Source organism: Elephas maximus, chromosome 6, assembly GCF_024166365.1.
Source record: "Elephas maximus indicus isolate mEleMax1 chromosome 6, mEleMax1 primary haplotype, whole genome shotgun sequence".
NCBI classification, from domain to species: Eukaryota; Metazoa; Chordata; class Mammalia; order Proboscidea; family Elephantidae; genus Elephas; species Elephas maximus.
Window position 1 is genome coordinate 32,363,432 of NC_064824.1, and position 26,984 is coordinate 32,390,415.

At 37.1% G+C, this 26,984-nt stretch overlaps 1 protein-coding gene across 1 annotated transcript in view; it reads left to right on the top strand.

The window, feature by feature from the left end:
- The window catches only part of THSD7B (thrombospondin type 1 domain containing 7B), a 989,424-nt gene that overhangs the window by 329,632 nt on the left and 632,808 nt on the right, over positions 1 to 26,984 (top strand). Inside the window, exon 3 of the mRNA XM_049889254.1 lies at positions 12,490 to 13,300. Within this exon, the coding sequence (XP_049745211.1) occupies positions 12,490 to 13,300 (811 nt within the window). The remainder of the gene's footprint in view (positions 1 to 12,489; positions 13,301 to 26,984) is intronic.

Consider the following 26,984-nt stretch of genomic DNA (forward strand, 5'->3'; position numbering starts at 1 on the left):
AGCTACTGTTAATGGATGATCTAGCCTCTGGTGACTAATAATTTGTAATGAAACGTGAAAAGCAGCAGTGGCATTTTGCTTTTCAGTCAAAGGTGTTTGCCCACAAAGAAGAAATGGACTCAGAGCATGCTGTTAAGTGTCAAATTAAAACACAGTCCCAGAGGAAGAGCCTGGGATGTTAGCAATAATGCTTGTGTTTACGTGAGGTCTAAATATTCAACCTGTGTTCTTGTGATGGTCTCACATGGAATCATGAACTACCTTGAAAAGTTAATCTTTATGCCCATGAAAATTAAGTTGCATTTGGCACTTCTTAAATTTTGTCATTTAAATTTTATAAAGAGAATTATTGGAATACTTTAGTATACGTATTCTTCAGGCCCCAAATGTGTTTTTTGAAAATAGTAGTAATGAGGGATTTTTTGGTTTCTGGGAAATGTACAGTGTTTTTTTTTATTTTTTAATGAAATACATTAAATACTAAATTTCTAAGTATTTTTTTTTTAAATCTATGTTTTTGTATCTTCTATGTTGTATTTTCCCCACATGTCTGTCAGTTTTTCATACTGTGGTGGCTTGCATTTTGCTGTGATGCTGGAAGCTATGCCCCCAGTATTTCAAATACCAGCAGGGTCACCCTTGTCGGACAGGTTTCAGCTGAGCTTCCAGACTAAGACATAATAGAAAGAAGGACATGGCAGTTTATTTCTGCAAAGAATTAGCCAGTTAAAACCCTATGAATAGCAGTGGAACATTGTCTGATACAGTGCAGCAAAATGAGCCCCCCAGGTAGGAAGACGCTCAAAATACAACTAAGGAAGCACTGCCTCTTCAAAGTAGAGTCAACCTGAATTACATAGATGGAGGCAAGCTTTTCGGACCTTCATTTGCTGATGTGACACAACACAAAATGAGAAGAAACAGCTACAAACATCCATTAATAATCAGAATGTGGAATGTAGGACATATGAATCTAGGTAAATTGAAAGTCGTCAAAAATGAAATGGACTGCACAGAGATCCTTATCCTAGGAATTACTGAGCTGAAATGACTGGTACTGGCCACCTTCAATGAGAAAATCATATGGCCTACTATGCCAGGAATGACAAATTGAAGAGGAATGGTGTTATATTCATCATCAAAAAGAAAATTTCAACATCTATCCTGAAGTACAATGCTGTCAGTGATAATCTCCACATTCCTACAAGGAAGACCAGTTAATATGACTATTATTCAAATTTGTACACTAAGCACTAATGCCAAAAATGAGGAAATTGAAAATTTTTTACCAATTTCTGCTGTCTGGAATTGATCAAACATGTAATCAAGATACATTGATAATTATTGGTGATTGGAATATGATAGTTGGAAACAAAGAAAGATCAGTAGTTGGAAAATATGACCTTGGTGATGGAAACAATGCTGGAGATCACACGATAGAATTTTGCAAGACCAATGACTTCTTCATTGCCAATACATTTTTCAACAACATAAACAGCAACGATACACATGGACCTCAACCAGATGGAATCAAATCAACGACATCTGTGAAAATAGTCAATGAAGGAGCTCAATATCATTAGTCAGAACAAGACCAGGGGCCAACTGCTGAACAGATCATCAATTGCTCATATGCAAATTTAAGTTGAAGCTGAAAAAAATTATAGCAAGTCCATGAGAGCCAAAATATGACCTTGAGTATATTCCACCTGAATTTAGAGACCATTTCAAGAATAGATTTGACGCATTGAGCACTAGTGACCTAAGACCAGACAAGTTGTGGAATGACATCATACATGAATAAAGCAAAATGTCATTAAAAAGACAGGAGAGAAAGAAAAGACCAAAATGGATCTCAGAAGAGACTCTGAAACTTGCTTTTGAATGTCAGGTAGCTAAAGAAACAGAAGAAATAATGAAGTAAAAGAGCTGAACAAAAGATTTCAAAGGCTAACTTGAGGAGACAAAATAAAGTATTATAATGACATGTGCAAAGATCTGTAGTTAGAAAACCAAGAGGGAAGGACATGCTCAGCATTTCTTAAGCTGAAAGAACTGAAGAAAAAATTCAAACCATGAATTACAATACTGATGATTTCTACAGGCAAAATATTGAATGACTCAGGAAGCATCAAAAGAAGATGGAAGGAATACACAGAATCACTGTACCAAAAAGAATTTTTTGACATTAAACGATCTCAGCAGGTAGCACACGATCAAGAAGCAATGGTACTGAAGGAAAAAGTCCAAGCTGCACTTATGGGAATGGCGAAAAGCAAGGATCCAGGAAATAACAGAATACCTATTGAAGTGTTTCAACAAATGGATGCAGCACTGGAGGTGCTCACTTGTCTATGTCAAGAAATTTGGAATACAGCTACCTGGCCAACTGACTAGAAGAGATCCATATTTGTGCCCATTCCAAAAAAAAGGTGATCTGACAGAATGTGGAAATTATCTAACAATAACATTAATATCACATGCAAGTAAAACTTTGCTGAAAATCATTCAAAAGTGCTTGCAGCAGTACATTGACAGGCGCTGCCAGAACTTCAAGCCAGATTCAGAAGAGATTGTGAAACAAGAGATATCATTGCTGATGTCAGATAGATGTTGGCTGAAAGCAGAGAATACCAGAAAGATGTTTACCTGTGTTTTATTGACTATGCAAAGGCATTTGACTCTGTATATCACAAGAAATTACGGATAACATTGCAAAGAATGGGAATTCCAGAACAATTAATTGTGCTCATGAGGAACCTGTATATAGACCAAGATGCAGTTGTTTGAACAGAACAAGTAGATACTGAGTGGTTTAAAGTCAGGAAAGGTGTGTGTCAGGGCCGTATGCTTCACCATACTTGCCCAATCTGTATGTTGAACACATATCCCAAGAAGCTGGACTGTATGAAGAATGTGGCATCGGTGTTGGAGGAATATTCATTAACAACCTGCAATATTCAGATGACACAACCGTGGTGAAAATGAAGAGGACTTGAAGCACATATCGATGAAGATCAAAGACCACAGCCTTCAGTTTGGGTTTCGCCTTAACATAAAGAAAACAAAAATCATCACAACTGGACCAATAATCAACATCATGATAGATGGAGAAAAGACTGAAATTGTCGAGAATTTCATTTTACTTGGATTCACAATCTGTACCCATGTAAGCAGCAGTCAAGATTCAAAAGATGTATTGCATTGGGCAAATCAGTTGCAAAAGACCTCTTTAAAGTGTTAAAAAGTAAATATGTCACTTTGGAGACTAAGGTATGCCTGACCCAAGCCATGGTATTTTCAATCGCCTCATATGCATGTGAAAGCTGGACAATGAATAAGGAAGACCGAAGAAGAATTGATGCCTTTGAATTATGGTTTTGGTGAAAGAATATTGAATAAACTCCTAGGAGAATGAACAAATCTCTCTTGGAAGATATACAGCCAGAATGTTCCTTAGAAGCAAGGATGGTGAGACCCTGTTTGTGTCATATACTTTGGACATGTTATCAGGAGGGACCAGTCCTTGGAAAAAGACATCATGCTTGGTAAAGCAGAGGGTCAGTGCAAAAGAGGAAGACCCTCAACAAGTTGGACTGACACAGTGGCTTCAATAATGGGCTCAAGCATAGCAATGATTGTGAGGATGGCACAGGACTGGGCAGTGTTTCATTCACTTGTACATAGAGTCACTATGAGTCGGAACAGAGTCCGCAGGCCTTAACAACAACAAATTGTATTTTACTGATAGATGCTGTGTCACTTCTTAGTGGGTATATGTAATGAGCAGGCTTCCCTGAGATTTTATATTGGGTGGCTCTGTGCATCTTCTGCTAGTGGAGGCTACTGATCATCATGATAGATACAGTAATGCACACTCGGAAACTACCGTAGCTTCTTGCTCCTCTCTGTGGGCCTGCCTCCAGTGTTGCTTCCCAACTTCTGATGTGCTGTTTCAGATACAATGAGCTATGGAAAATCAAAACATTAAGATTGTTAATACTTTGAATAAAGTAAGTGTGGATGGCCTGAGTCAGCCAGCCAGCTAACCAGTTGCTCTCCAGTCAGCCCCGACTTACGGTGGTCCCATGTGTGTCGGGGTAGATCTGTGCCCCACATGGTTTTCAGTGGCTGATTTTCTGAAGAACACCCCCAGGCCTTTCTTCTGATGCACCTCTAGTTGGATTCAAACTAGCAACCTTTTGTTTAGTAGTCAAGTGCTTAACTTAACATTCATGCCACCCAGGGACTCAAAATAGGCCTGAAGGAGGGACCAAATGTCCTCTCCATGAACAAACTGACCTTAAATTTAATGCACAGGCTTAGTAAGAAATTTTTTTTTTTACTGTGGTAGATATATGTAACAAGCATTTGTGAATTGTGCATTCTTCTCATGTACAATTCAATGACATTAATTATGTTTATCATGTTGTTCAACTATGCCCTTTATCTGGTCCAAAGTTTTCCATCACCCATAATAGAAGCTCGGTGTCCCCTAAGCAATGAGTCCCCTTTTCCCCTCCCTCCTGCCAGCCCCTAATAACCACTAATAAACTTTGGTCTCTCTACACTTGCCTAGTCTAGATATTTCATGTAAGTGGGATCATAAAATATTTGCCCTTTATATTTTAATGTTTTATTCATTTTTATATTCCTGGGGTCTAATATGCTACCTGTAAAGTAGTAAGTAATCAATAAATGTTGTTTTAACGAAAGAATGCTTAGATGGCACTTGTCCTCATTCCCTGGGTTCTTAGATGTATTTTAGAAAGTGAGATTTCTTAGATAAGTGTCTGCTGTATAAGGGGACAATTTCTTTAATTATCCCTAGTCAGTGAGAAAGCTTTTTGAGAAGTGAAAGTTACTACATGAGTTTTGAGCTGTATCTTGTAGGTGAGGCACCTTATAAGTAAGTCAATGTTGTTTTATATCAAATTTACTAATCCAGATGTTTATGAGTGCTTGAATGTAGTGATTATCCACAGATAATTTAAGATGCTAAAGCTCTGCATGGTCATTCATGTCATTTTTCAACCCACTTCCCCAAGTTAAAAATAAAACAATGTCAGCATACTAAAAGCTGTGGTTGGAAGAAAAAAATAATAATAGAAACATCTCTTCGTATTGCATGAGTGCTATTAAATCAGGATTGCTGCTTTAAATAGTAGTGTGCAGAAAACCATGGTGTGTTCATTCTTTCTGTCCTCTAGAGTTTTCTCTTTTCTGTATTGTAGACATTCAGCAGGCTATCTTAAATGGGATGACTTAAGTTGGGTGATACATTCATCTAAACTAATCCAGTAAAGTGTAACTCAATTAAGAGAATAAAATTTGCCAGCACTTTCTGCTTCTAGAAGAATATTACATTAGAGCTTCCACATATTTGTACTTTCTGCAAAAACACAGACAGGATCAAAAAAAAAGGATGGGGGGAGATCATGAAGTCTTTAATTTGAATATGACTTGAGAGCTTATCAGTTCTACTCTTCCAGGTCCAAAGATTTTACGTCTAAACCAAAAATGTAACATGTTAATTAAAACTGATGTGGTTTAAAATGCTTAGTGCTTTATTTGATAGTAACTGTCTTCATCTTGGACAGAGAAAGTGTAGGAATTGGTAGACAGACGTTTTTATATAAAGTTGTCTTAGGTGAATGGAACCCTGGTGGTGCAGTGGTTAAGAGCCCGGCTGCTAACCAAAAGGCAGGCAGTTCAAATCCACCAGCCGCTCCTTGGAGACCCTATGGGGCAGTTTTACTCTGTACTATAGGGTCCCTATGAGTCAGAATCAACTCGAGAGCAACAGGTTTTGATTTGGTTTGCCTAGGTAAATAAATACAGAACTGCAGCTCCATTATATAGTTGAAACGTTTTTTTGAGAGTACACTGCAACATGTGTTTTATTTTAGAGTCAAATTAGATCAGTAATTAAGCTTTTAATCATTCAATTGTGCTAAAATTTTTAAACTTGGTACCTATTTTCCTATTAAAACCTGTTGCCGTTGAGTTGCTTCCCACTCATAGCGACACTATAGGACAGAGTAGAACTGTGCCACAGAGTTTCCAGGGAGTGCCTGGTGGATTTGAACTGCCGACCTTTTGGTTAGCAGCTGTGGCTCTTAACCACTACACCACCAGGGTTTCCATTTTCATATTAAGACATATAAAATGATTGACATGGTTTTCTTTTATGTTCCTTTGGGTAATTTGTCTCTGATATATATTCTTTTTTTTACTGAACTTTAGATGAATGTTTATAGAACTAGCTTCTCATTAAACAGTTAGTACACATATTGTTTTATGACATTGGTTAACAACTCCATGACATGTCAACACTCTCCCTTCTCAACCTTGGGTTCCCTCTTACCAGCTTTCCTGTCCGCTCCTGTCTTCTAGTCCTTGCTCTTGGGCTGGTGTTTCCCTTAGTCTTGTTTTATTGGCCTAATTTTGGCTGAAGGGTGAACCTCAGGAGTGGCTTCATTACTGAAGTAAAAGGGTGTCCGGAGGCCATACTCTCAGGGTTTCTTCAATCTCTGTCAGGGGCAGTAAGTCTGATTTTATTTATTTATTTATTTTGAGTTAGAATTTTGTCCTACATTTTTTCCAGCTCTGTCCAGGACCCTCTATTGTGATCCTTGTCAGAGGAGTCAGTGGTGGTAGCCAGGCACCATCTAGTTGCACTGAACTCAGTCTGGTGGAGGCGGTGGTAGTTGTGGTCCATTAGTCCTTTGGACAAATCTTTCCTTGTATCTTTAGTTTTTGTCATTCTCCCTTGCTCCCAAAGGGATGAGATCAGTAGACTATCTTAGATTGTTGCTCATAGACTTTTAAGACACCAGATGCTACTCGCCAAAGTAGAATGTAGAACTTTTTCTTTATAAACTATGTCATGCCAGTTGAGCTAGATGTTCCTCAAGATCATGGTCCCCACAGCCCTCAGCCCAGCAATTCAGTCCCTCAGGGAGTTTGGATGTGTCTATGGAGCTTCCATGACCTTGTCTTTTATAAGTTGGGCTGGCTTCCCCAGTTTTGTGCACTGTCTTACCCTTCACCAAAGTTACGACTTACCTATTGTCTATTCAGTGTTTTTCCATCCCCACCCCTCCCCTCCCTTGTAACCATCAAAGAATGTTTCTTTTCTAATAAAGTGATTTCTTGAAAATTTTATCACATTTTAAAGGGAGGTGTTTTCACTGATTCTCTTTACCTAGTACAGAACTTGGGCTGTTGTGTCAAAGGAGGGTTTGATCTTTATTCATGAGTTTTTGTAGTAGTGGTCTCATACAATATTTGTCCTTTTGTAGTTGACTTGTTTCACTCAGCATAAAGCCCTCCAGATTCATCCATGTTATGAGATGCTTTGCAGGTTCATCAGTATTCTTCAGCATTGCATAGTACTCCATTGTGTGTGTGTACCAGTTTGTTTATCCATCCGTTAATGGGCATCTAGGTTGTTTCCTTCTTTTTGCTATTGTGAACAATGCTGCAACGAACATGGGTGTGCATATGTCTATTCCTGTGACGATTCTTATTTGTGTAGGATATATTCCTAGGAATGGGATTGCTAGTCTGATATATATTCTGAATATTATCATCTGTTTTATATTGGAGGTAAATTTAAAGGTGATAGTCTTTTGTCTTTATGAAACTGTTCAGATTTTTTAAATCTTTTCTTCTATTTCTGAACTTAGACTAGGGATGTACGATTTCTTAAATTGTAGGTCACATTTTACTTCAATATATATATTTTTCAAAACAGCAAAACCCCCTCAGGGCTGTGTGATTTTCATTCGTGTCTGTATGTGTGTGTGTTTTTAAAGTTCATAGTCAAACACAACTGAATAAATCATGAAACACATTTTCTCTCCATTGCTGAGAAACGCAAATTGTTATAGGTCAATTGCTGAAAGGTCTTGTCTCTATCGCGTACATCTTGTTTGCAATTTGTTTTTCATTTATTCCAAGCGTGCACATCTCATTTTGCATTTGCTTTTTATTTACATGTTTTTTGGTTGCCCAGCGTTTACTTTAATATGAGAAGGAACTATTCTTCCTTGACTCTGCCTTCCTAAATGTGGTTGTTAGGTGCTGTGGAGCTGGTTCTGACTCATGGCGACCTTATGTATCACCGAACAAAATGCTGCCCCTGGCCTGTGCCATCTTCATGAGTCCCTTCCAACCTAGGGAGCTCATCTTCCAGCACTGTATCAGACAATATTCTGTTGTAATCCATAGGGTTTCCATTGACTAATTTTTGCAAGTAGATTTCCAGGCCTTTCTTCCTAGTCTGTCTTAGTCCAGAAGCTCTGCTGAAACCTGTACACCATGGATGACACTGCTGATTTTTGAATTACTAGTGGTGTAGCTTCCGGCATCATAGTAACACACAAGCCACCACACTAGCACAAAGTGACAGATGGAGGTGGTCCTACACGTCGTACTGTTTATAAACATGCATGTGTTTTATTGTGCAAGAGCCACCATGCCCAATTTCCAGGGTGAGAAGCAGGGAAATCATTGTTCCCATACCACTTTAATTACTTGCTCTACTCATCTCCAGAGGAATATTCATCAATACATTGGGTAAATCATGGCTAAGCTAAGAAACAAATCTGTTTTATGATTTTAAAATCACATATACCAATATACATTCTGGAAAAGATTTTTAAAAAACAAGCCAAGTTTGGAATCAGACATACCTGGGTTGTAAATCTAGTTTACCACATACTAGTTGTGTTACCCTAGGTATGCTTTTTAAGCTTTGTGAGTCCCTTTTTCCCCATATAATAAAATGAGCATACTAAGCCTACCTCATGGGGCTGTTGTACCAAATAGGAATTAAATATATAAGGTACTTGACCACCAGTGGTGTGCTGGGGGCTGGGGGGAGCCTGGATTTGTAGTGCAGTATAAGTACTCTTTTTTTCATGACTAATTTCAAACTGTGAATGGCTTAACAACGAGCTGAAAAAATTCCTAATATTTAACAATCCGCAGCCAAGTCCAGCAGCCAAGTCCAGCACACCACTGCTAGCCCTCAATAAATGGTAGTAATTACTTCTTAACAGTTATACTTTGTCTTCTATTGGTCTAGGAAGATGTTTGCTGTTTGGTAAAATTCTGTATAGATGGAGGATATGAAAGCTAAGGAAAGGAAAGGAATTTATAAAGCTTTAAATATTAATGATTTTAAATAATAAAAACAATTACTGTATTTTGAAAACAAGCAGGAAGCTTTTAATAAGAAGAAAACAATACTGTAAGAAGAAGAAAATGTGTTCCTTAGTTGCTTTAAAAGTAGGAACAAGGGTCACTTGGTAAGATGTTCTAGATGAATGAAATTTAATATTAACTCTGTCACAATTAGAAATAGCTTCTTCACTTTTCTTATCATACTTTCTTGAATCCATACAAAAGTTCGTAGGTGGAAAATTGGGTGCAGTTTTCCTAAACAAACAAATAAACAGATAGACAGACAGACAGGCATTACATGCATTCCTCACTTATCAGCATGGTGAGGTCCCAAAGACCAGGTCATTGCAAAATTGGCATTATGCAAAAACGGAGGATGACCACATCAGATCACAAAATGAAGGATGACTACATTATTATATAACTGCTAAATGACTACATTATTATATAACTGCTATATTACTTCATTACATAACAGCTACATTACATCATTATACAACTGCCAGACAACTGAGAATTCATGGCACAGACAAGTTGACATATAACTTTAACCAGCACAGCCAACGTTACTCTCTCCTCACACCTTGGCTTTTATTACTGCCAGATGCACATCATGAATGTGCAAAATAGTTGGATAGTAGATTTTTTGCAATTATCGTAAACGTGAAGTGTTGGATAACAAGATAGTCAATAAGTGAGGAGTAAGTGTATTTAAAAACTCATGACACTTTTCAAAAGTTCTCTTTAATATTATCCAATAACTGCTTTATGTCATTTGAGACTGATTTTAGATTTTAAAAAGTCTGCTGCAGAACTAGAATCTGGGTTCCGGGCTTTCAGACCAGGGGTGCTCACCCCTGGCTGCAGCAGCTCACACCCAGAGCCCTCCTGGAGCCTTCCTCTGAGCCATGTCCCCAAAACATGCATTGGTATCCAGGGTGGATGGGGGAGGTGTAAACTCCACACACCTGCCTATGGAAAAGAGGGAAGGCGTGAAGTCAGGGGAGCAGCTTCAGAGAAGATCAGGAGGCAGGCTGAGGAAAGCCTGGCTCCTTACAACTCAGCACGCAGGTCTTTGTGACATCCTGTTCTGAATGTGGGCTCATCCTGACAAATAAAATGTGGCAGGCCAACCCTTAAAAAAAATTTTTTTTTTTTTTTTTGCTGCAATTGTCTGTTTTATTGAAATACCTCTTTACTGAATAGCCATGGTGATTTTTTTGGTAAGAGTACTATTTTGCACGTATAGTCTGACATGGTGGGCAGTGGATAGAATATTAAAACTGAAACTGCCCAGAACATCTAGACATATGGAGCCTGACAATAGCTTTTGAATAACAATAAGCATCTCAATTCATGAAATTCAAAATTATGGGTGATTTAGAAACAAATCACCAGAATCGAGGACAGTCAATTTAATCAGCTTGTGCTGGGAGCACCACTTTCCATACGTTTTTACTGTACCCTGAGTAGTCAGTGCTGGAGCAACATGCCATGGGGAACACGTGAGCAACCCCAAGAGTGTTTGGTAAGTAAAAGTCTCTAGCATGTATGCACTGAAGGGAGGGTTGGGCATTTTCTGTTAATCTCTTTTACAAAGTGACAGAGGTCATTGACACTGTAGTCTAACACAGTAAACAAGTTGTTAGAGTTGTTAGCTTCCATCAAGTCAACCTCTGACTCATGGCGATCCATGCACAATAGAATGAAATGCCCAGTCTTGTATCATCCCCAAGATAGGTTGTGAATCAGGCCATTGTGGTCCATAGGGTTTTCACTGGATGATTTTCAGAAATATATTGTCAGGCCTTTCTTCCTATTCTGTCTAGAAGCTCCACTGAAACCTGTTCAGCACCATAGCCACACACCAGCATCCACTGACAGATGGGTGGTAGCTGCACATGAGGTGCATTGGCTAGGAACTGAATCCAGGTCTCCTGCCTGGAAGGGGAGAGTTCTACCATGGAGTGCTGGATTGAAATGTCCAGAACAGAGCTGTGTAGAAGAACTGGGATAACTGTATAGGTTAGAACCCAGCAACTAGTGTCCTGTTAAAGGGGGACATCCTCACCTAAGCATGTGTTGTGGCCCAAACGCAAATACCTGCCTCTCCGGGGATACGTATGTCTCTTCCTAATGTGTGCAACTGTGTCTGCATGTGCTGTTCCTGATGTAATAGGTGAACATCAAAATATGTTCCATGGCGTAATTAAATGACATTTCAGGCGGATGATCAGATTTGGGGAAAAGAGAGAGAATGTACTTTCTTTTTTCTGGCCTGTGTAAATAAAAAAATATGTCTCAGGTGTGAAGTGCCTTTATGATCATTACAGTCCTGGTACACAGGCAAAGGCTACATGGTTGAGCTGATAGACTTTGTTCAGGTTCAAACTATATAATTCAAGTGAAGCTAAAGGGAAGAAACAATTTTTCTTCTTTTTTCTTTAACCAATGCCACAAAATGTGATCACTTGCTGCCCTTGTGAAAAGATATATGATGAGCCTTCTGGATAAGTCGGCCGGTATGCCTATAGCTTAGATGCAAAAGTGTGATAAACATCAATGAATGAATGAACTAATTTAAAACGGGTACATTTTAAGGATTTTGGGCAAATTTTCACAGGAAATTCAGCGCTGCTTCCTCCATTACTACTTCGCTTTTTTCACTGTATCAGAATTTCTTTTTTTTTAAATGCAAATCATTCTGCAAGAAATAACCTAAACCGAGGGCAATTATTTAGAAAATGAAAATATATTTAGGACACCTGGGCAGGTTATTTTTTTAAACACATTTCTCTTCTGCGCTACTTAGAGCTGAAGGGTTGGAAACATGAAAAATCCTACTTTATTAAAATCCTGGATTTAGGGCTTTTCTTTTAAATGAAACACTGTCAAAGTAGAAAGTATTAATTCTGAGTTAGACATATAGGCTTTGGAACATAATAATTATAATGATACCTATCATTTATTAAATGTGTATCGTCTACCAGGCACCACATTATATCACTGATCCTTAGAACGGGTTGTACGAATCAGTGCTTTTATTATCTTCCACCTTATACGTTGAAGTAATTTGTCCAAGTTTACACTGCTGGTAAGAGATTGAACCCAGATTTCAACAAAGGCAAACTGATCCAGAGTTCACATTCTTAAACACTAAATTCTATTGTCTCTGTTCCACCAAAAGTTGGTAATTTCATACTGGTTGTGTTGGGAAGTGTGCAAACTGACCCATTTTCCTGTGCATTGATGCCTGTCATCGCCGAGTAACTGACACGCGTGTTTTTCTGCCTACAGGCCCCTGGGGAAGGTGTACAGGAGACTGTGGGCCGGGCGGAGTCCAGAGTCGCGCAGTGTGGTGTTTTCACGTGGAAGGGTGGACAAGCCACTTGTCAAGCTGTGATGAAAGCAACAAACCTGCCAAGGAAAGAAGTTGTTTCCGAGTCTGTGACTGGCACAGTGACCTCTTCCAGTGGGAGGTTTCCGACTGGCACCACTGCGTGCTTGTTTCTAACGCCCACGGGGAGGTCAAGCCTCGGACTGCCGAGTGTGTGACCGCTCAGCACGGACTCCAGCACCGGACAGTGCGCTGCATTCAGAAGCTGAACAGGACCGCAGCTGCAAATGAAATTTGTGAACATTTTGCCCCTCAGCCCCCCACGGAACAAGCCTGCCTCATTCCGTGCCCTCGGGACTGTGTCGTATCTGAGTTCTCACCGTGGTCCCCATGTAGCAAGGCCTGTGGGAAGAAACTGCAGCACAGGACTCGCGCGGCCATTGCGCCCCCTCTGTACGGCGGCCTGCAGTGTCCAAACCTGACTGAGTCCAGAGCCTGTGACGCTCCGGTTTCCTGTCCTCTTGGGGAAGAGGAATATACGTTTAGACTTAAGGTTGGCCCATGGAGTAAATGTAGACTGCCTCATTTTAAGGAAATTAACCTAAACGAAAGAACTGTCTTGGATTTTAGCTCTGACTCAAAGGAGCGAGTCACCTTTAGCCATCAAAGTTACAAGCCACATCACCATTCCAAGCCATGGGACTTAGAGATAGGTTATCAGACCCGACAGGTTTGGTGTACCAGAAGTGATGGGAAAAATGCTATGTTAAGGTAGGAGGGCTTCCATGCTTATATCTTTGTTCACCTAAACTATTTTACAGTGTCAATTTATAAGCATTCTTTATGATTTTCTACAAAAGGAAAATCGTAATCAGGTCTGTAACTTGAATTGTTAGAAGTTTTATGTGTAAGATTTTTTAAATTTAATTAGGAATTCTGAAATGTCAGAGTCTAGATGAGGCATCGGTCTGAGTTCTTGTGTGATTAGTAGTGCGATTACAGAGGGTATGTCATGTATTTCCACATTTTATCAAGCTATAACCAGTAAAATAACCCAAACGATAGGTCTTTTGTTATAGTAATAGAAGGCTAAGTACTATTTTTTTCTCCCTCTTTATAGTAATAAAAATTCAAGTACACTTTCAAATTTGGGACGGAAATTATGTAAATATCAATTAAAATATGTAATTTTTTTCCTTTTGTTTTCATCATTACGAGGGTTCTTTTACGTCTGAGTTGTACATTTTTTATTGTAGTAGCATAGCAAAAAGTTAATTCATGAGTACTGTGGCAGAAAACGATTAACTTACAGCAGCAATAATGAGAATTACTTGTAGAGAGAGTGGACTAAATCTTTTAATAGCCAGTTTCGATTTCAAAATTATTTGTGTTGTTCTAATTTATAGTGTTGAACAACATAATATAATCTCATAGAAACTGTTGAAAGTTGTTTTTTTGTTTAATTTCCCCCCAAACCAAAAAAAAAAAAAAAACAAACCCGTTGCTGTTGAGTCGATTCCGACTCATAGTGACCCTATAGGACAGAGTAGAACTGCCCCGTAGAATTTCCAAGGAGCGCCTGGTGGATTTGAACTCCAACCTTTTGGTTAGCAGCCGTGGCACTTAACAACTATACCACGAAGGTTTCTTCAATTTCCCGCCCCCCCAGAAGGTCTTAAATAGAATCATTGATCTATTACTAAGTTTCTTTAAAATTAAGATCCCAGTCTTGAATTTTGAAACAATAAAACACTTTTCTCTGCAAGTACTGTTATCATCAGTTGCTGTTTTCTTGAGATCCACAGATGACTGGCAGAGGCTCAGAAAACTACTATCTTTGTAGTTCATGGATAAAATAATTTTATGGGTTCCCCCCCCCCCCATTTGACTTCACAAATGAGCATTTTTAAAAATCTCTGATGCTTCGTTCTTATGCCGGATGCAATTGGCAAGTCCATTAAAGAGTGATTTGCTGCTTTTTATTGTCTGGCTCTGTGAAGCCCACAAGATGAAGCAGCTGATTTCTGTGATTATTGTTTGAACATGTGTGTGGGATTCTGTAAAAATGTTGTTTGCCTAATATCCCATCCTGTATTCCTGTAGTGTTATGTCTTTTCATTTTTCTTTTTCTTTTTTTTACCCTTTTCTTGCTTGAGTTCTAGATAGAGTTCTAGACAGCATATTGAATTAAAACAACTTTCTTAACATTAGGCTGCAAAATCTGTAACATTCATTTCATGCAGTCATCTCAAAGGATTATGAAATTTCTCACAGGCTATCATGGAATGATTAGGCTACTAGGAAAATGTGGGTTTAAGTGGGGGCATTTCTATTTCTCAGCCTTCCAAGGCACCAAGCAAAAGACAGAAATGTTACCTCTGACAGCTGTATTGACAATGTTATGTCATTTTTATCTAACTTGATGAACTACGTTGACACAGTCTACCAGGGTTTTTCTAAATCCGTCTCTTAAAAGTTCACTTCTTTTTTTTTCTTCTTGTGGATGTGATGCATGCGAGAAAACATTACTGTTTTTGTGTGTCTATTGACTCCTAGGATGAACTTTTTAAGTTTCCCTTTATCATCAAAAATCATCCCCAAGTATGGATTTCTTCTACTCTGTACTTAAATCTACCCCTAGATCTGTTTCCTTTTGGTGATCTTTGTAAGATGGTAGGGACAATGACATTCTGATTTCTCTGTTTTGATGATGGCAGTGGTTGGTTGTCATGTCATTTGGAGTAGGAGTCTGTCTTTACTTCCATAGTACCAGCTTATGCGTTGCTGAAAGTCACTTTCTCCATCTAGAACACCATCCCAGAAAACCAGTGCCATCGAGGACACCATAGAGCTTTAATTAATGCCCCCATTGATTAGTGTAACTTTTGATTATCACCTCAAGCAGTTTTCCCTTCACGATTTTATTCCCAGTGTGGTACATACTTGTATTTCTCTTGGTGCCACTCTGCTCCCTCATCATTGATTTGCCTATTGGGTTTAAAGATCCTTTTTATTTTTTAAATTGTCTCATTGAGCATCCTATTTTTTTCTCTTGTATTTTGACAGGAATTTCTCTGAGAATCCATTAGTACATTTAAAAATAGCTATCCTGCAGCTTGTTCATCATTCTTTCTCAGATGTCAATGATGCTATTATTGAATTTTTACAATACCCTAGCTTATGAAATGAAATAGTTTTCTCTATTCAGTTTTTGTTTCATCACATTTCTTTCTTTTTTTTATGAGTAGAAGTATGTCTGAGTTGGGAAATCTGAGCTGTGGACTAGGAAGACTGTTTATATGAGTGGAAAAGTGATTCATATTTATTGTTTGGGTGAGTAAAATTCAGATGAATGGGCTTTAGCTTTATTTTGATATAGAGGGAACATTTGCTGTGGGCATATCTTTTAGGAGCTCTGATTATTTGGTACATGTTAAATATATCTTAAATGCACAGAACACTTTATTTAAATAAATAACTTTGTGATTTCCCCATAAATCTCCTTAAATCATCTTGACTGCCTGAGGGTAATATGTGTTAAGACTATAAAATAGATACCATCTGTAAAGCTCAGATATTGCTGGTGTTTTGTTTGTTTCTTTGTTTTTCTCTATCACTGAAGTGAGGAAGCCCTGGCAGCATAGTGGTTAAGAACTACAGCTGCTAACGAAAAGGTCAGCAGTTCAAATCCACCAGGCACTCTTTGGAAACCCTGTGCGGCAGTTCTACTGTCCTATGGGGTCGCCATGAGTCGGAATTGACTCCACGGCAACAGGTTTGTTTTTTTTTAAAATTTTAATCACCGAAGTGGCGCCCTGGTGGCACAGTGGTTAAGAGCTCAGCTGCTAATCAAGAGGTCAGCAGTTTGAATCAACCCTATGGGGCAGGTCTACTCTGTCCAATAGGGTTGCTGTGAATTGGAATCCACACGACTGCAACTGGTTTGGTTTTTTTTTTGTTTGTTTGTTTAATTTTATCACCAAAGTAGAGTTGGAAAGAAATTTACCATTTCTAGTGGAATGGTAAATACATTAAGAGATACAGCTGCTAACCAAAAGGTTGGCAGTTCGAATCCACCAGGTGCTCCTTGGAAACCCTATGGGCATTTCCTATAGAGTCGCTGTGAGCTGGAATCAACTTGACGGCAGTGGGTTTGGTTTTGCGTTTTATCCCTCCAAAAAGAAACCAATGCAGACCCCAAACAATAAAAGCCATTTTCCCAATTTCTTTGAAAATGATAGAGAATATTTTGTTAACTTTTATTGTGTTGGTGGGAGTGATCGTGGAGGACTTTTTCTTTTCTCTCTTTTTTTTTTTTTGCAGTTCTTTTTCAGTTGTAGATTTTATTTCCTCCTTGTTCATATTGATTTTACTTTCTGAATATAATGAGCATTAACATGCTTCTAAAAGTCAAAATTATACATAAAATTACACTTAGAGAAGTATTACTCCCTCTTGTATAGCTTCACACCATGCCCTCTACTCCCTGAAGATTCCAACCTCCTTGCTTTCCAATGTATCCTCCCCGTGTTTCTTTATCTTTTCTTATAGGCTCTTCTTTCTTACACAAAAGGCAGCATACTGTGTAATCTCTTCTGTGCCTTTTTTTCCCCCCACTTAAATTTATTTCCTGGAAACCTTTTACTTTTCCATAGTATTTCATTGTACATATGTATCATGGTTTATTTGACCAAACTCCTGTGGTTGGACATTTAGGTAGTTTCCAATAATTTGTAATTACGAACAATTCTTCAATGAATAATTTTATGCACATGTATTTTGGTATTTGGAGGTGTAGCTTCAAGGTACATTCCTGGAAGTAAGATTGCTGGCTCAGATGATAAAGGCATACAAGGTCTGTTGGATATTACCAAATGTTCCTTTGTGGGGGTTATACCATCTTGTATTCCCATCAGCAGTCTTGCAAGAAGAGTATATTTTCAAACTTTTGAATTTTTGCCGGTCTGGTAAATGAGAAATAGTATCTTAATATTGTTTTCATTTACATTTATCTTACTATGAGTGAAATAAACATTTTCCCATATACCTAGGGGCCATGATTATAGCTTTCTTTGTGAATTGTCTGCCCATGCTTCTATCGGAATTTTTGTCTTTGACTTTATTTCCAAATCTTTGTTATGAAGGTAAGCACGGTATCTACGATATATGTTGCAAATACTTCCTCTCAGTTTGCCATTTGTGGATTTTTTCTTTAATTAATTAATTTATTTTAAGTTCTATTTATTGTGTTTTCAATGAAAATTTACACAGCAAATTAGATTCCCATTTAACAATTACAGGCAGTCCCTGGATTACCAATGTCCAACTTACATACAACCTGGAGTTATGAACCAACCGCTGTAAAGTCTATCGTATTAAAAACTTGAGGTACATACAATGGTTCGCAATAACAAACGGGTGCTACTTTGCAATATGCCTCAAAACATTATTATTACTGTATTATGTTAATGACATTTTAGTGTATCTGGTAGTGTTTCTTTAATGTTTTATGCATAGAAAGGTATACCGTACACACTAAGACAAACGTTTGACTAACTGATGTTAGTTACAAACTGTACCTAACTGTTCTGATTTAGGTAAAAATTCCACTTGAAGACAGATTTGGGAATGGAAATTGTACCTCAGCTGGGGACTGCCTGTACTACACAGTTTGTTCAGAGACATTAGTTACATTTTCCACAATGTATTATTAACACTCTCATTAATTTCCTTCTGGATGTTTTGCTTTGAGTAATTTGGTTTCCCTGTCCACTTAGCTTTTCATCTTTGCTTTAGAGTACTTGCTGATGACTATTTGGTCTCATATAGATGATTTCTTAAAGATGTGCAGCAGTTACTGGTAATATTCTGTATTTTATGAGCCAATCTATTATTTAGCCGAAAGGTGTCCTCGGGGTAGTTTTGGTTCAAGGTTTATGGAGTATCTTAGGGTGATAGTCGCAGGGAGTCCTCTAGTCTCAGTTGGTTCAGTAAATCCTGTAATTGTTAAGAATTTGATTTCTGTTCTACATTTTTCTCCTTTTCTTTAAAGATCCATCTATTATGGCCTTGGTCAGAATGGTCACTAGGGGTACTGGGCACTATCTAGCTTTTCTGGTCTCACGGTAGATTAGCCGTGATTCCTGTAGACCATTAGTCTTGTAAACTAGTTTCTTCTCTGAGTCTTTGGTGTCCTTCTTTCTCTTTTGCACCGGATTTGAAGAGACGGATAGTTGTATACAGTTTGTGTCCTGACTTTGCTTAAGGTGATTTTTTACCAGGCAAAAGTTTTTATTTCTATGTAGCAAATTGATCAACCTTTTATTTTAGTGCATCTGGGATTTTAGTTGTGGTTGGAAAGACTGTCCCCACACTGAGCTTAAATTCACCCATGGTTTCTCCTAGTGCTTGCATGATTTTATTTTTATACATTTGAGTCTTTAATCAGTTTAGACAATACTCTTGTTTACGATGTAAGGAATTGATCCAATTTTATTGTTTTCCAAAAGTCTTTCCAGTGTCTCAATTCCATTTATAAAAACAACTCTCTCTGTTTGTCCCTGTAATTGATATAGCATCTTTGTTATGCATTAGATTTCTATTTATAGTTGGGTTTCTTACTGAACTTCTAATCTATTCCATACCTGACTTCTACTCATGAGCTAATCATACCCTATTTTAATTATAGAGGCTTTGCTAGCATAGTTTAATATCTGAGAGGCCTAATTCTTCCTCATAGCCAGTCCTTTTCTGTGTTTTCCCAGTAAGATTATTTTTCCTTACAAAAGTTAGAATCAATCTATTTAGCTCCATAAAAAGGTCATTGGAATTTTCCCTGTGATCACATTAAATTTATGAATTATCTTAGAAACAGCTAAAATCTTGATGAGGTTGAAATATCATAACCAGAAATAAGAGGTATCTTTTCATTTCTTTTGTGTCTTCTTCAGTATTTTTTATGTTTTATGGATTTCCTTATGCAGATCTTGAGTAGTTCTTATTTTTTAAAGTATTTTATATATGTGTTGCTATTGTAAGTGTGCTTGTATCATCCATTAAATCCCTGAACTGCTAAATGCTATTGATTTTTGCATTTTATAAATTTTTGTTAATTTTGTATCTTGTTTACTTACTGAATTTTTTTTGTTATTTGAGGTAGTTTTTGTCATTTATTCTCTACTAATTTCCAAGTATATACTATAAGCAACTAGAGATATTCTTAATTCTTCTTTTCTAATTCTTATACCTCTAATTGTTTTCTTTAGTCTAGAAAAAAATGTTAATAATGGTGAAGATAGTGAGCATCTTTACTGTTTTCTAACCTGAGTAGGAATGTCTGCAAGATTTCCCAATTAAGTAAGATGCTGATTATGGGATAGAGGTGTGTATTAGTTTCTTGTTACTATGACAGATTAAACAAATTTGGTGACTTAAAACAACACAAATTTATTATTTTATAGTTCTGGAAGTCTGAATTCTAAAATGGATCTCACTGGAATAAAATCAAAGTGTTGGTAGGACTGTGTTCCTTTGGAAGGGTCTAGAGGAAAACCTGTTTCCTTGACTTTTACAGCTTTTAGAAGCCACCTGTATTCCTTGGCTTATGACCCCTTTCTCTATCTTCAAATCCAGCAGCATAGCGTTTTCACGTCGCTCTCTGACTCTGACCTCCCTCTTTTGCTTATTAGGACCCTTATGATTACATTGGGCCCACCAAGAAAATCTAGGATAATCGTCCCATCTCAAGACATTTAACTTAATCATATCTGTAGAATCCTTTTCTTCATGTAAGGTTATATTCATACCTTGGGGGCATTAGGGCATGGACATCTTTGGGAAGTAATTAATCTGCCTATCCCAGGATATATATTATTGTATTAGGGAAGTAACCATCCATTCCTCTATTTTTCAAGACTTTGTATTAGGAATGAATATTGAATTTTGCCAAAGTTGTTTTCAGCATCTTTGGAGATAATCATATATGATCTTTCTCCTTGGGCCTATGAATATATCAACACATTTTCTAATGTTGAACCATACTTGCAGTCATAGTATTCCACTGTATCATTTTCTTCTTGCTGTTCTCTTTATCAGGTTGATGTGTTGTTGTTATACTTGCTTCATAAAAATAATGTAGAAATTTCTCGTCATTTTCTGTGTTCTATACAATTTATGTCGTGTTGAGACTATCTGGTCAATACAGTTTTGGTAAAATTCTTCCGTGAAACTACCTATACCAGATGCTTTTTGTGAGGTATTTTTTGAAAAGTTTTCTCCAGCTTTTTCTATGGAGACTGATCTGTTTGTGCATACTGTTTCAACTGGGGTTAGTTTGGTAAACTGTATTCTTCTAAGAAATTTCTCATTTCCTCTAGATTTTTAAATTTATTTGTATAGATGTTCCTCTTATATCCAGAGTTATTTGCCCCTTCTCATTTCTTATTTTTACATATTCGTGATTAGCTACTGGTTTCTCTGTTTTGTTGACTTAAAAAAAAAAAAGGATTTGAATTTATTAATCTTATCTGCTGTTTTTATGTTTTCTACCTTATTAATTTCTGCTTTTATCTTTACTATTTACTTTCTTGTACTTTCTTTGAATTTTTTGTTCTTTTTTCCTAAATTCTGAATGAGTATTTAATTCATTTATTTTCATTTTTATTGATGTGTGTGTTTAAAGCATTTACGTTTTTCTGATCACCACTTTAAATGGATCCCATATATTCTGATATGTTGAGTTTTCATTATCATTGTTTTATTAATAAATTCTGTAGTTTCTTTTTGTATTTTCCCTTTCACCCAAGAGTCGCTGAATGCTGGATCTTTTAATTTACTGGTAGAAGAGACTTTTCTTGTTTTATTTTTGATTTCCAGTTTTACAGCATTTTGATCAAAGAATGGTGTTTATAGTATTTCTACTTTATGGAACTTACTGATATTTTCTTTGTGTATGAGTAGGTGACCAATTTTTGTGAATGTTCCATGTACATTTGAGAAGTAGTTATATCCTCTGTTGTCAGTATGAGTTGTTTAATATGTATCCAAACGATCTGCCTTATTGCTTTTACTATTTATGTATTTTTTCATTTTATCTGTCTTGTACTGAAAGTGGATTTTAAATTTTACTACTATTAGTGCGTATTTCTCTATTTCTCCTGCTTCATATATACATATGTCTTTGGGTGATGCAAATGGTTAAGTGCTCAACTACTAGCTGTGAAAGGTTGCCGGTCTGAACCCACCTAGTGGGACCTCAGAAGACAGGCCTGGTGATCTGCTTCTGAAAAATCAGAGCCTTGAAAATCCTTTGGAGCAGTTCTGCTCTGCAGACAGGGGTCACCATGAGTTGGAATTGATTCAACAGCAACTAACAACATACACACACACACACACACACACACACAAACGCACACGTATGTGTAAAATCATAACAAGATATAAATAAGATAGATATATGTAATTTTTGGGGGGGTTTGTCTTATATACATGGTTGCTGTTTTATTTGGTGCATAGATATTCAAAATTGTTATATTTTTATTGTGGAATGTGACTTTTCACATTATATTGTGTCCTTCTCTGTCTCTTCTGATAATTTTGGCCTGAATTTTAACCAGTCTGACATGACGATTGCAACATTGCTTTCTTACCGTTTTTATTTTTAACCTTTTCAATCACTGCATTTGAGGTTTCTCTCTTACATTAGGCATCAGCATAGAGTTGGGTTTTGCTTTATGAGTTAATGTGGCCATCAAATTTATTTCTATAAATGAATTTAACTTACATTTGTTGATAGGAATGCTATGTTTGATCTCAATTTTATTATGTTATTTTGTAATTGCAGTGTGTACGATGCTATATTTACTGTGTTTCTTTCTCTATTTGGTGTATATCCTTGTTTTAAAGTTTTTATTGGTATTAAGAAATGTTTGCATTTTTTAATTTGGGGTTATTTTTGTATTACCACTTTTTATAGTGCCCTTAACTATTTGCCACTTTTCTAACCTAATCTGTTGCTTTCCGTTGTGTCAATTTTAAATGACTCTCAATTATTACCTATAACCTTATTCTATTTATCCCCCTTTCTCTAGCTTCTTTCCACGTTTCAGGTTAATTAATTCTGCTTTTCCTGAACGTATACTGTTTTCACATATTTTACTCATGACGCCACCCTTATTTTAGTTTTAGATCTACAAGTATATATGCGGAATACTTAACTTTCATCATTTTACCAAAGATTCTCAGGTTATCCACTAGTTGGATGACGTTCAATTGGTGTTAGATTCCTTAGAAAAGTCGTAGTGTACAGTATTTCCTGAGTTTGGCAGATTGAAAACTGTATGAACAACAAACTTAGTGGGATAGAATATTCTTGTTCACTGTTTTTTTTTTTTAATATTTCTTGAAAATGCTGCTTCTATGAATCCTTGATTTGTATGCTGTTTTTAAGAAGTCTGCTGCCAGTTTATTTATTTATATATATATGTATTTTTTTTGGCATTCGAAAGTTATTTCACCTTCTTGCCTGGAATCCTTTTTTTTTTTCTTTTCTTTTCTTTTTCTTTAAAAGTCAGGTTTACTTGTATGTGTTTCAGAGTTCATTGTTGTGGGTCAGGTTTTTCTGGTGCTTGGTAGGTCCTTTCAGTGTATAGATCAGACAGCCTTTTAATTTTATAAAGTATTTTTTTAAGATGATAATTTAAAATACTAGTTTGCTATAGTATTTTGTTTTTCTTTATCAAGGACATAAATTATATGTACGTTGGATATTCCTGCCTGTTTTCTATTTCATCTCATTTCTCTGACCCATTTTATTCCTTTATATCATTTAATTTCTCTTTCTTTTCCACTTTCCTTCAATGCCCTTTATTGAGTTTTCATGTCAGCCTGTTCTTTCTCTGCATCTTGTAATTTAGTATTCATTTCTCATATGTTTTCTCTTTGTCTTCTATTTTCTTCCTGAGTTCTATCAACTCTTACTTTATTTCCTTCTGTTTCCCCCCCATTTCTGTTCTTAGCTTTTGCATTTCTGACTCATTTTTTTTTTTAGAATATCTGTTGCAGTTTAAGTGTTGTTTTACCTTTTTTTTTTTTTTTAACTTTGTGATTAGTTGTCTGGGGAGCACTTTATGTCAATATAAAATCTTTTACATTTTCTGATTTTCACTGTAGTTTCGTATGGATGTGGTCTGCTTTATTTCTATTCATGTTCATTTCAAGACCAGAGTTCCCATTTCAAAAACACCCTCTTCTGTCAGTGCTAACCTCTTTCGTTCCATTTCATTTATGGATGTCTTTGTTGGTATTAGTGGTGGGGAAAGGTTGTTGTGTCTTTTTTCTTGCTTCTGCAGGATCTTTAATTTCCTCTCCAAAGAGCTTTCTTTTCCCTCACTGGCTCATCTCCAAGTCCATATATGATTATTCCACAAAGACATGCTTCTCTAAGCTGGCATCCTTTGCTCTCACACACTTTCAAGAACATTCTCTTTACCTATGCTGTGAGCTACTAAGTTCTGACCTGTATCTTGTATTTTGCTGTTACTACTGAACTATCTTTTTCTGGTAATGATTTTGCCTTTGCTTTATCTAAGAATTTTGCACCCATCTTCTCTTTTTCATGGACTCTGTTAAGACTCTGCTCCACTGCTTTCCACACCCACAGGGTTGTATCAGTATTTGGTCATTAGAAAATCCATTATAACTTTTTCATATTTAGATGTTATTTGAAAGTTTTTTTGTTTTTTATGTGTGTGTGTGTGTGTGTGTGTGTGTGTGAGATCTCTGTCTCCAGTAACAGTGAAGGCAAGGGTAATGTATGGTTTTATTTGCTTTCCTTGTTCATTTGTTTTTTTCCGGGGGGGTAGGGAGGGAGTTGTGAGTGAGATTCAGTATCTGGTAACTTCCATTGTTCTTCAAACCTAGGAGTTAGGATAGGTTTTTCCTTTTAATACGCCTTTGGTGTTTTATACGTTGCAGCCTGTAACAAGCAGTGGTCTCATGTGGATTAACTGTAAACAAAGCTTAGGTCTATACGACAGGAGGATTTGAGTTTAGTCTTGGCTATTCAGCAATTTGTTCACTCGTCTATATTCTCACTCCTCTATATCAAGAAATTTGGAAGACAGCTTCCTGGCCAACAGATTGGAAGAGATCTATATTCGTGTCCATTCCAAAGAAAGGTGATCCAACAGACTGCAGTAATTATTGAACTATACTGTTAATATCACATGCAAGTAAAATTTTGCTGAAGATCATTCAAAAGTGATTGCAGCAGTACATTGACAGGGATCTGCCAGAGAAGTTCAAGCCATATTCAAGAGAGGGTGTGGAATGAGGGATATCATTGCTGATGTCAGATGGATCTTTGCTGAAATCAGAGAATGCCAGAAAGATGTTTACCCTTGTTTTATTGACTATGCAGAGGCATTCGATTGTGTGGATCATAATAAATTTTTGATAACATTGCAAATAATGGAAATTCCACTCTTGTGCTCATGAGGGATGTGTATATAGACCAAGAGGCAGTCATTCGAACAGAAGAAGGGGATACTGTGTGGTTTAAAGTAAGAAAAGGTATGTGTCATGATTGTATCCTTTCACTGAACTTATTCAATCTGTATGCTGAGCAGATAATCCAAGAAGCTGGGATATATGAAGACGAACTCAGTGTCAGGATTGGAGGAAGACTCATTAACAACCTGCATTATGCAGATGATACAAACTTGCTTGCTGAAAGTGAAGAGGACTTGAAGCACTTATTAATGAAGATCAAAACCTTCAGTGTGGATTTCACCTCAGCATACAGAAAACAAAAGTTCTCACAACTGGACAAATAAGCAACATCATAATACCCAGAGAAAAGATTGAAGTTGTCAAAGATTTCATTTTACTTGGATCTACAATCAGTGCCCATGAAAGCAGCAGTCAAGAAATCAAATGACATATTGCATTAGGCAAATCTGCTGCAAAAGGCCTTTTTAAAGTGTTAAAATGCATAGATGTCACTTTGAGGACTAAGGTGCACCTGACCGAGCCGTGATATTTTCAGTCATTTCATATGCATGCAAAAGCTGGACAGTGAATAAGAAGACGAAGAATTATTTATCTGGAAAATATCCTAATTTTCACCTTCATATTTGAGAGAGTTTTGCTTGATATATGATTCTTGGCTGGCAATTGTTTCCTTCAATTTTTTATATACGTCATCCCACTGCCTTCTTGCCTGCATGGTTTCTGCTGAGTAGTCTGAGCTTATTCTTATTGACACTCCTTTGTAGGTGACTTTTCGTTTATCCCTAGCTGCTCTTAAAATTCTCTCTTTATCTTTGGTTTTGAAAAGTTTGATTATAATATGTCTTGGTGACTTTCTTTTTAAAATCTACCTAATGTAGAGTTCGATGTGCATGTTGGGTAAATATCTTCTCATCTTTCACGATATCAGGGAAGTTTTCTGCCAACAAATCTTCAACAGTTCTCTCTGTATTTTCTGTTATCCCTCCCCGTTCTGGTACTACAATCTCCAATCACTCATAGGTTATTTCTCTTGATAGAGTCTCACATGATTCTTAAGGTTTCTTCATTTTTTTAAAAATTATTTTTTCTGATTTTTCTTCAAATATATTGGTGCCAAGTGCTTTATCTTCAGGTTCAGAAATTGTGCCTTCCACTTGCTCAATTCAGCTCCTCTGACTTTGTATTGAGTTCTCTCCTTCTGTAATTTTATTGTTAATCTTCTAAATTTCTCATTGCTGACTATGGATTTTTCCAGCTTATTAAATTTTTCATTATGTTCCTGAATAATCTTTTTGGTTTCTTCAACTGTGTGTTTCTTGGCTTGTTCAGTGTATTGCCTGAGTTCCTTCCTGATGTCTTCAAGGGTTCTGTGTATTAATCTTTTGTATTCTGTCTCTGGTAATTCCAGAAAGGCACTTTCATCTAGAAGATCCCTTGATTTTTTGTGTTGAGAGCTTGCTGTGGCAATCATGGTCTATTTCTTTATGTGACTTGATATTGACTGTTGTCTCTGAGCCGTCTATGTTATTATATCAGTTTATTTTGTGTTTGCTTACTGTGTCGTAGCTTCTTGCTTTGTTTTGTTTTGATATGCCCAAATGAGTTGTTTGAGTGAGCTAGCTTGGTTATTTTTGCCTTTGGAGCTCTGTTGTCCTATCCCCAGATGGCTAAAGCTGTTTTCAGGTGTATCAGTCTAGGAGTCCATTCACTTGTATGAATTCAGCTCAGGTGTCCAGGTAGCTGATAATCAAGTGTGTGGTACAGACTCTGTCCTACAGTCTTAATGGGGCAGGGATGATTGGTGTAGGAACTGGTATTTGGTTGTAGCAGGGCGTCACACTCTGAACAAGGCAGGGGGCTGAGAATCATCCCGCAAGTGTCTCTGAGGAAAGTGTGTCCCTGTTCCCTGGAGCATATAGGTGGGTGGGTTCTGCAGATGGACCAT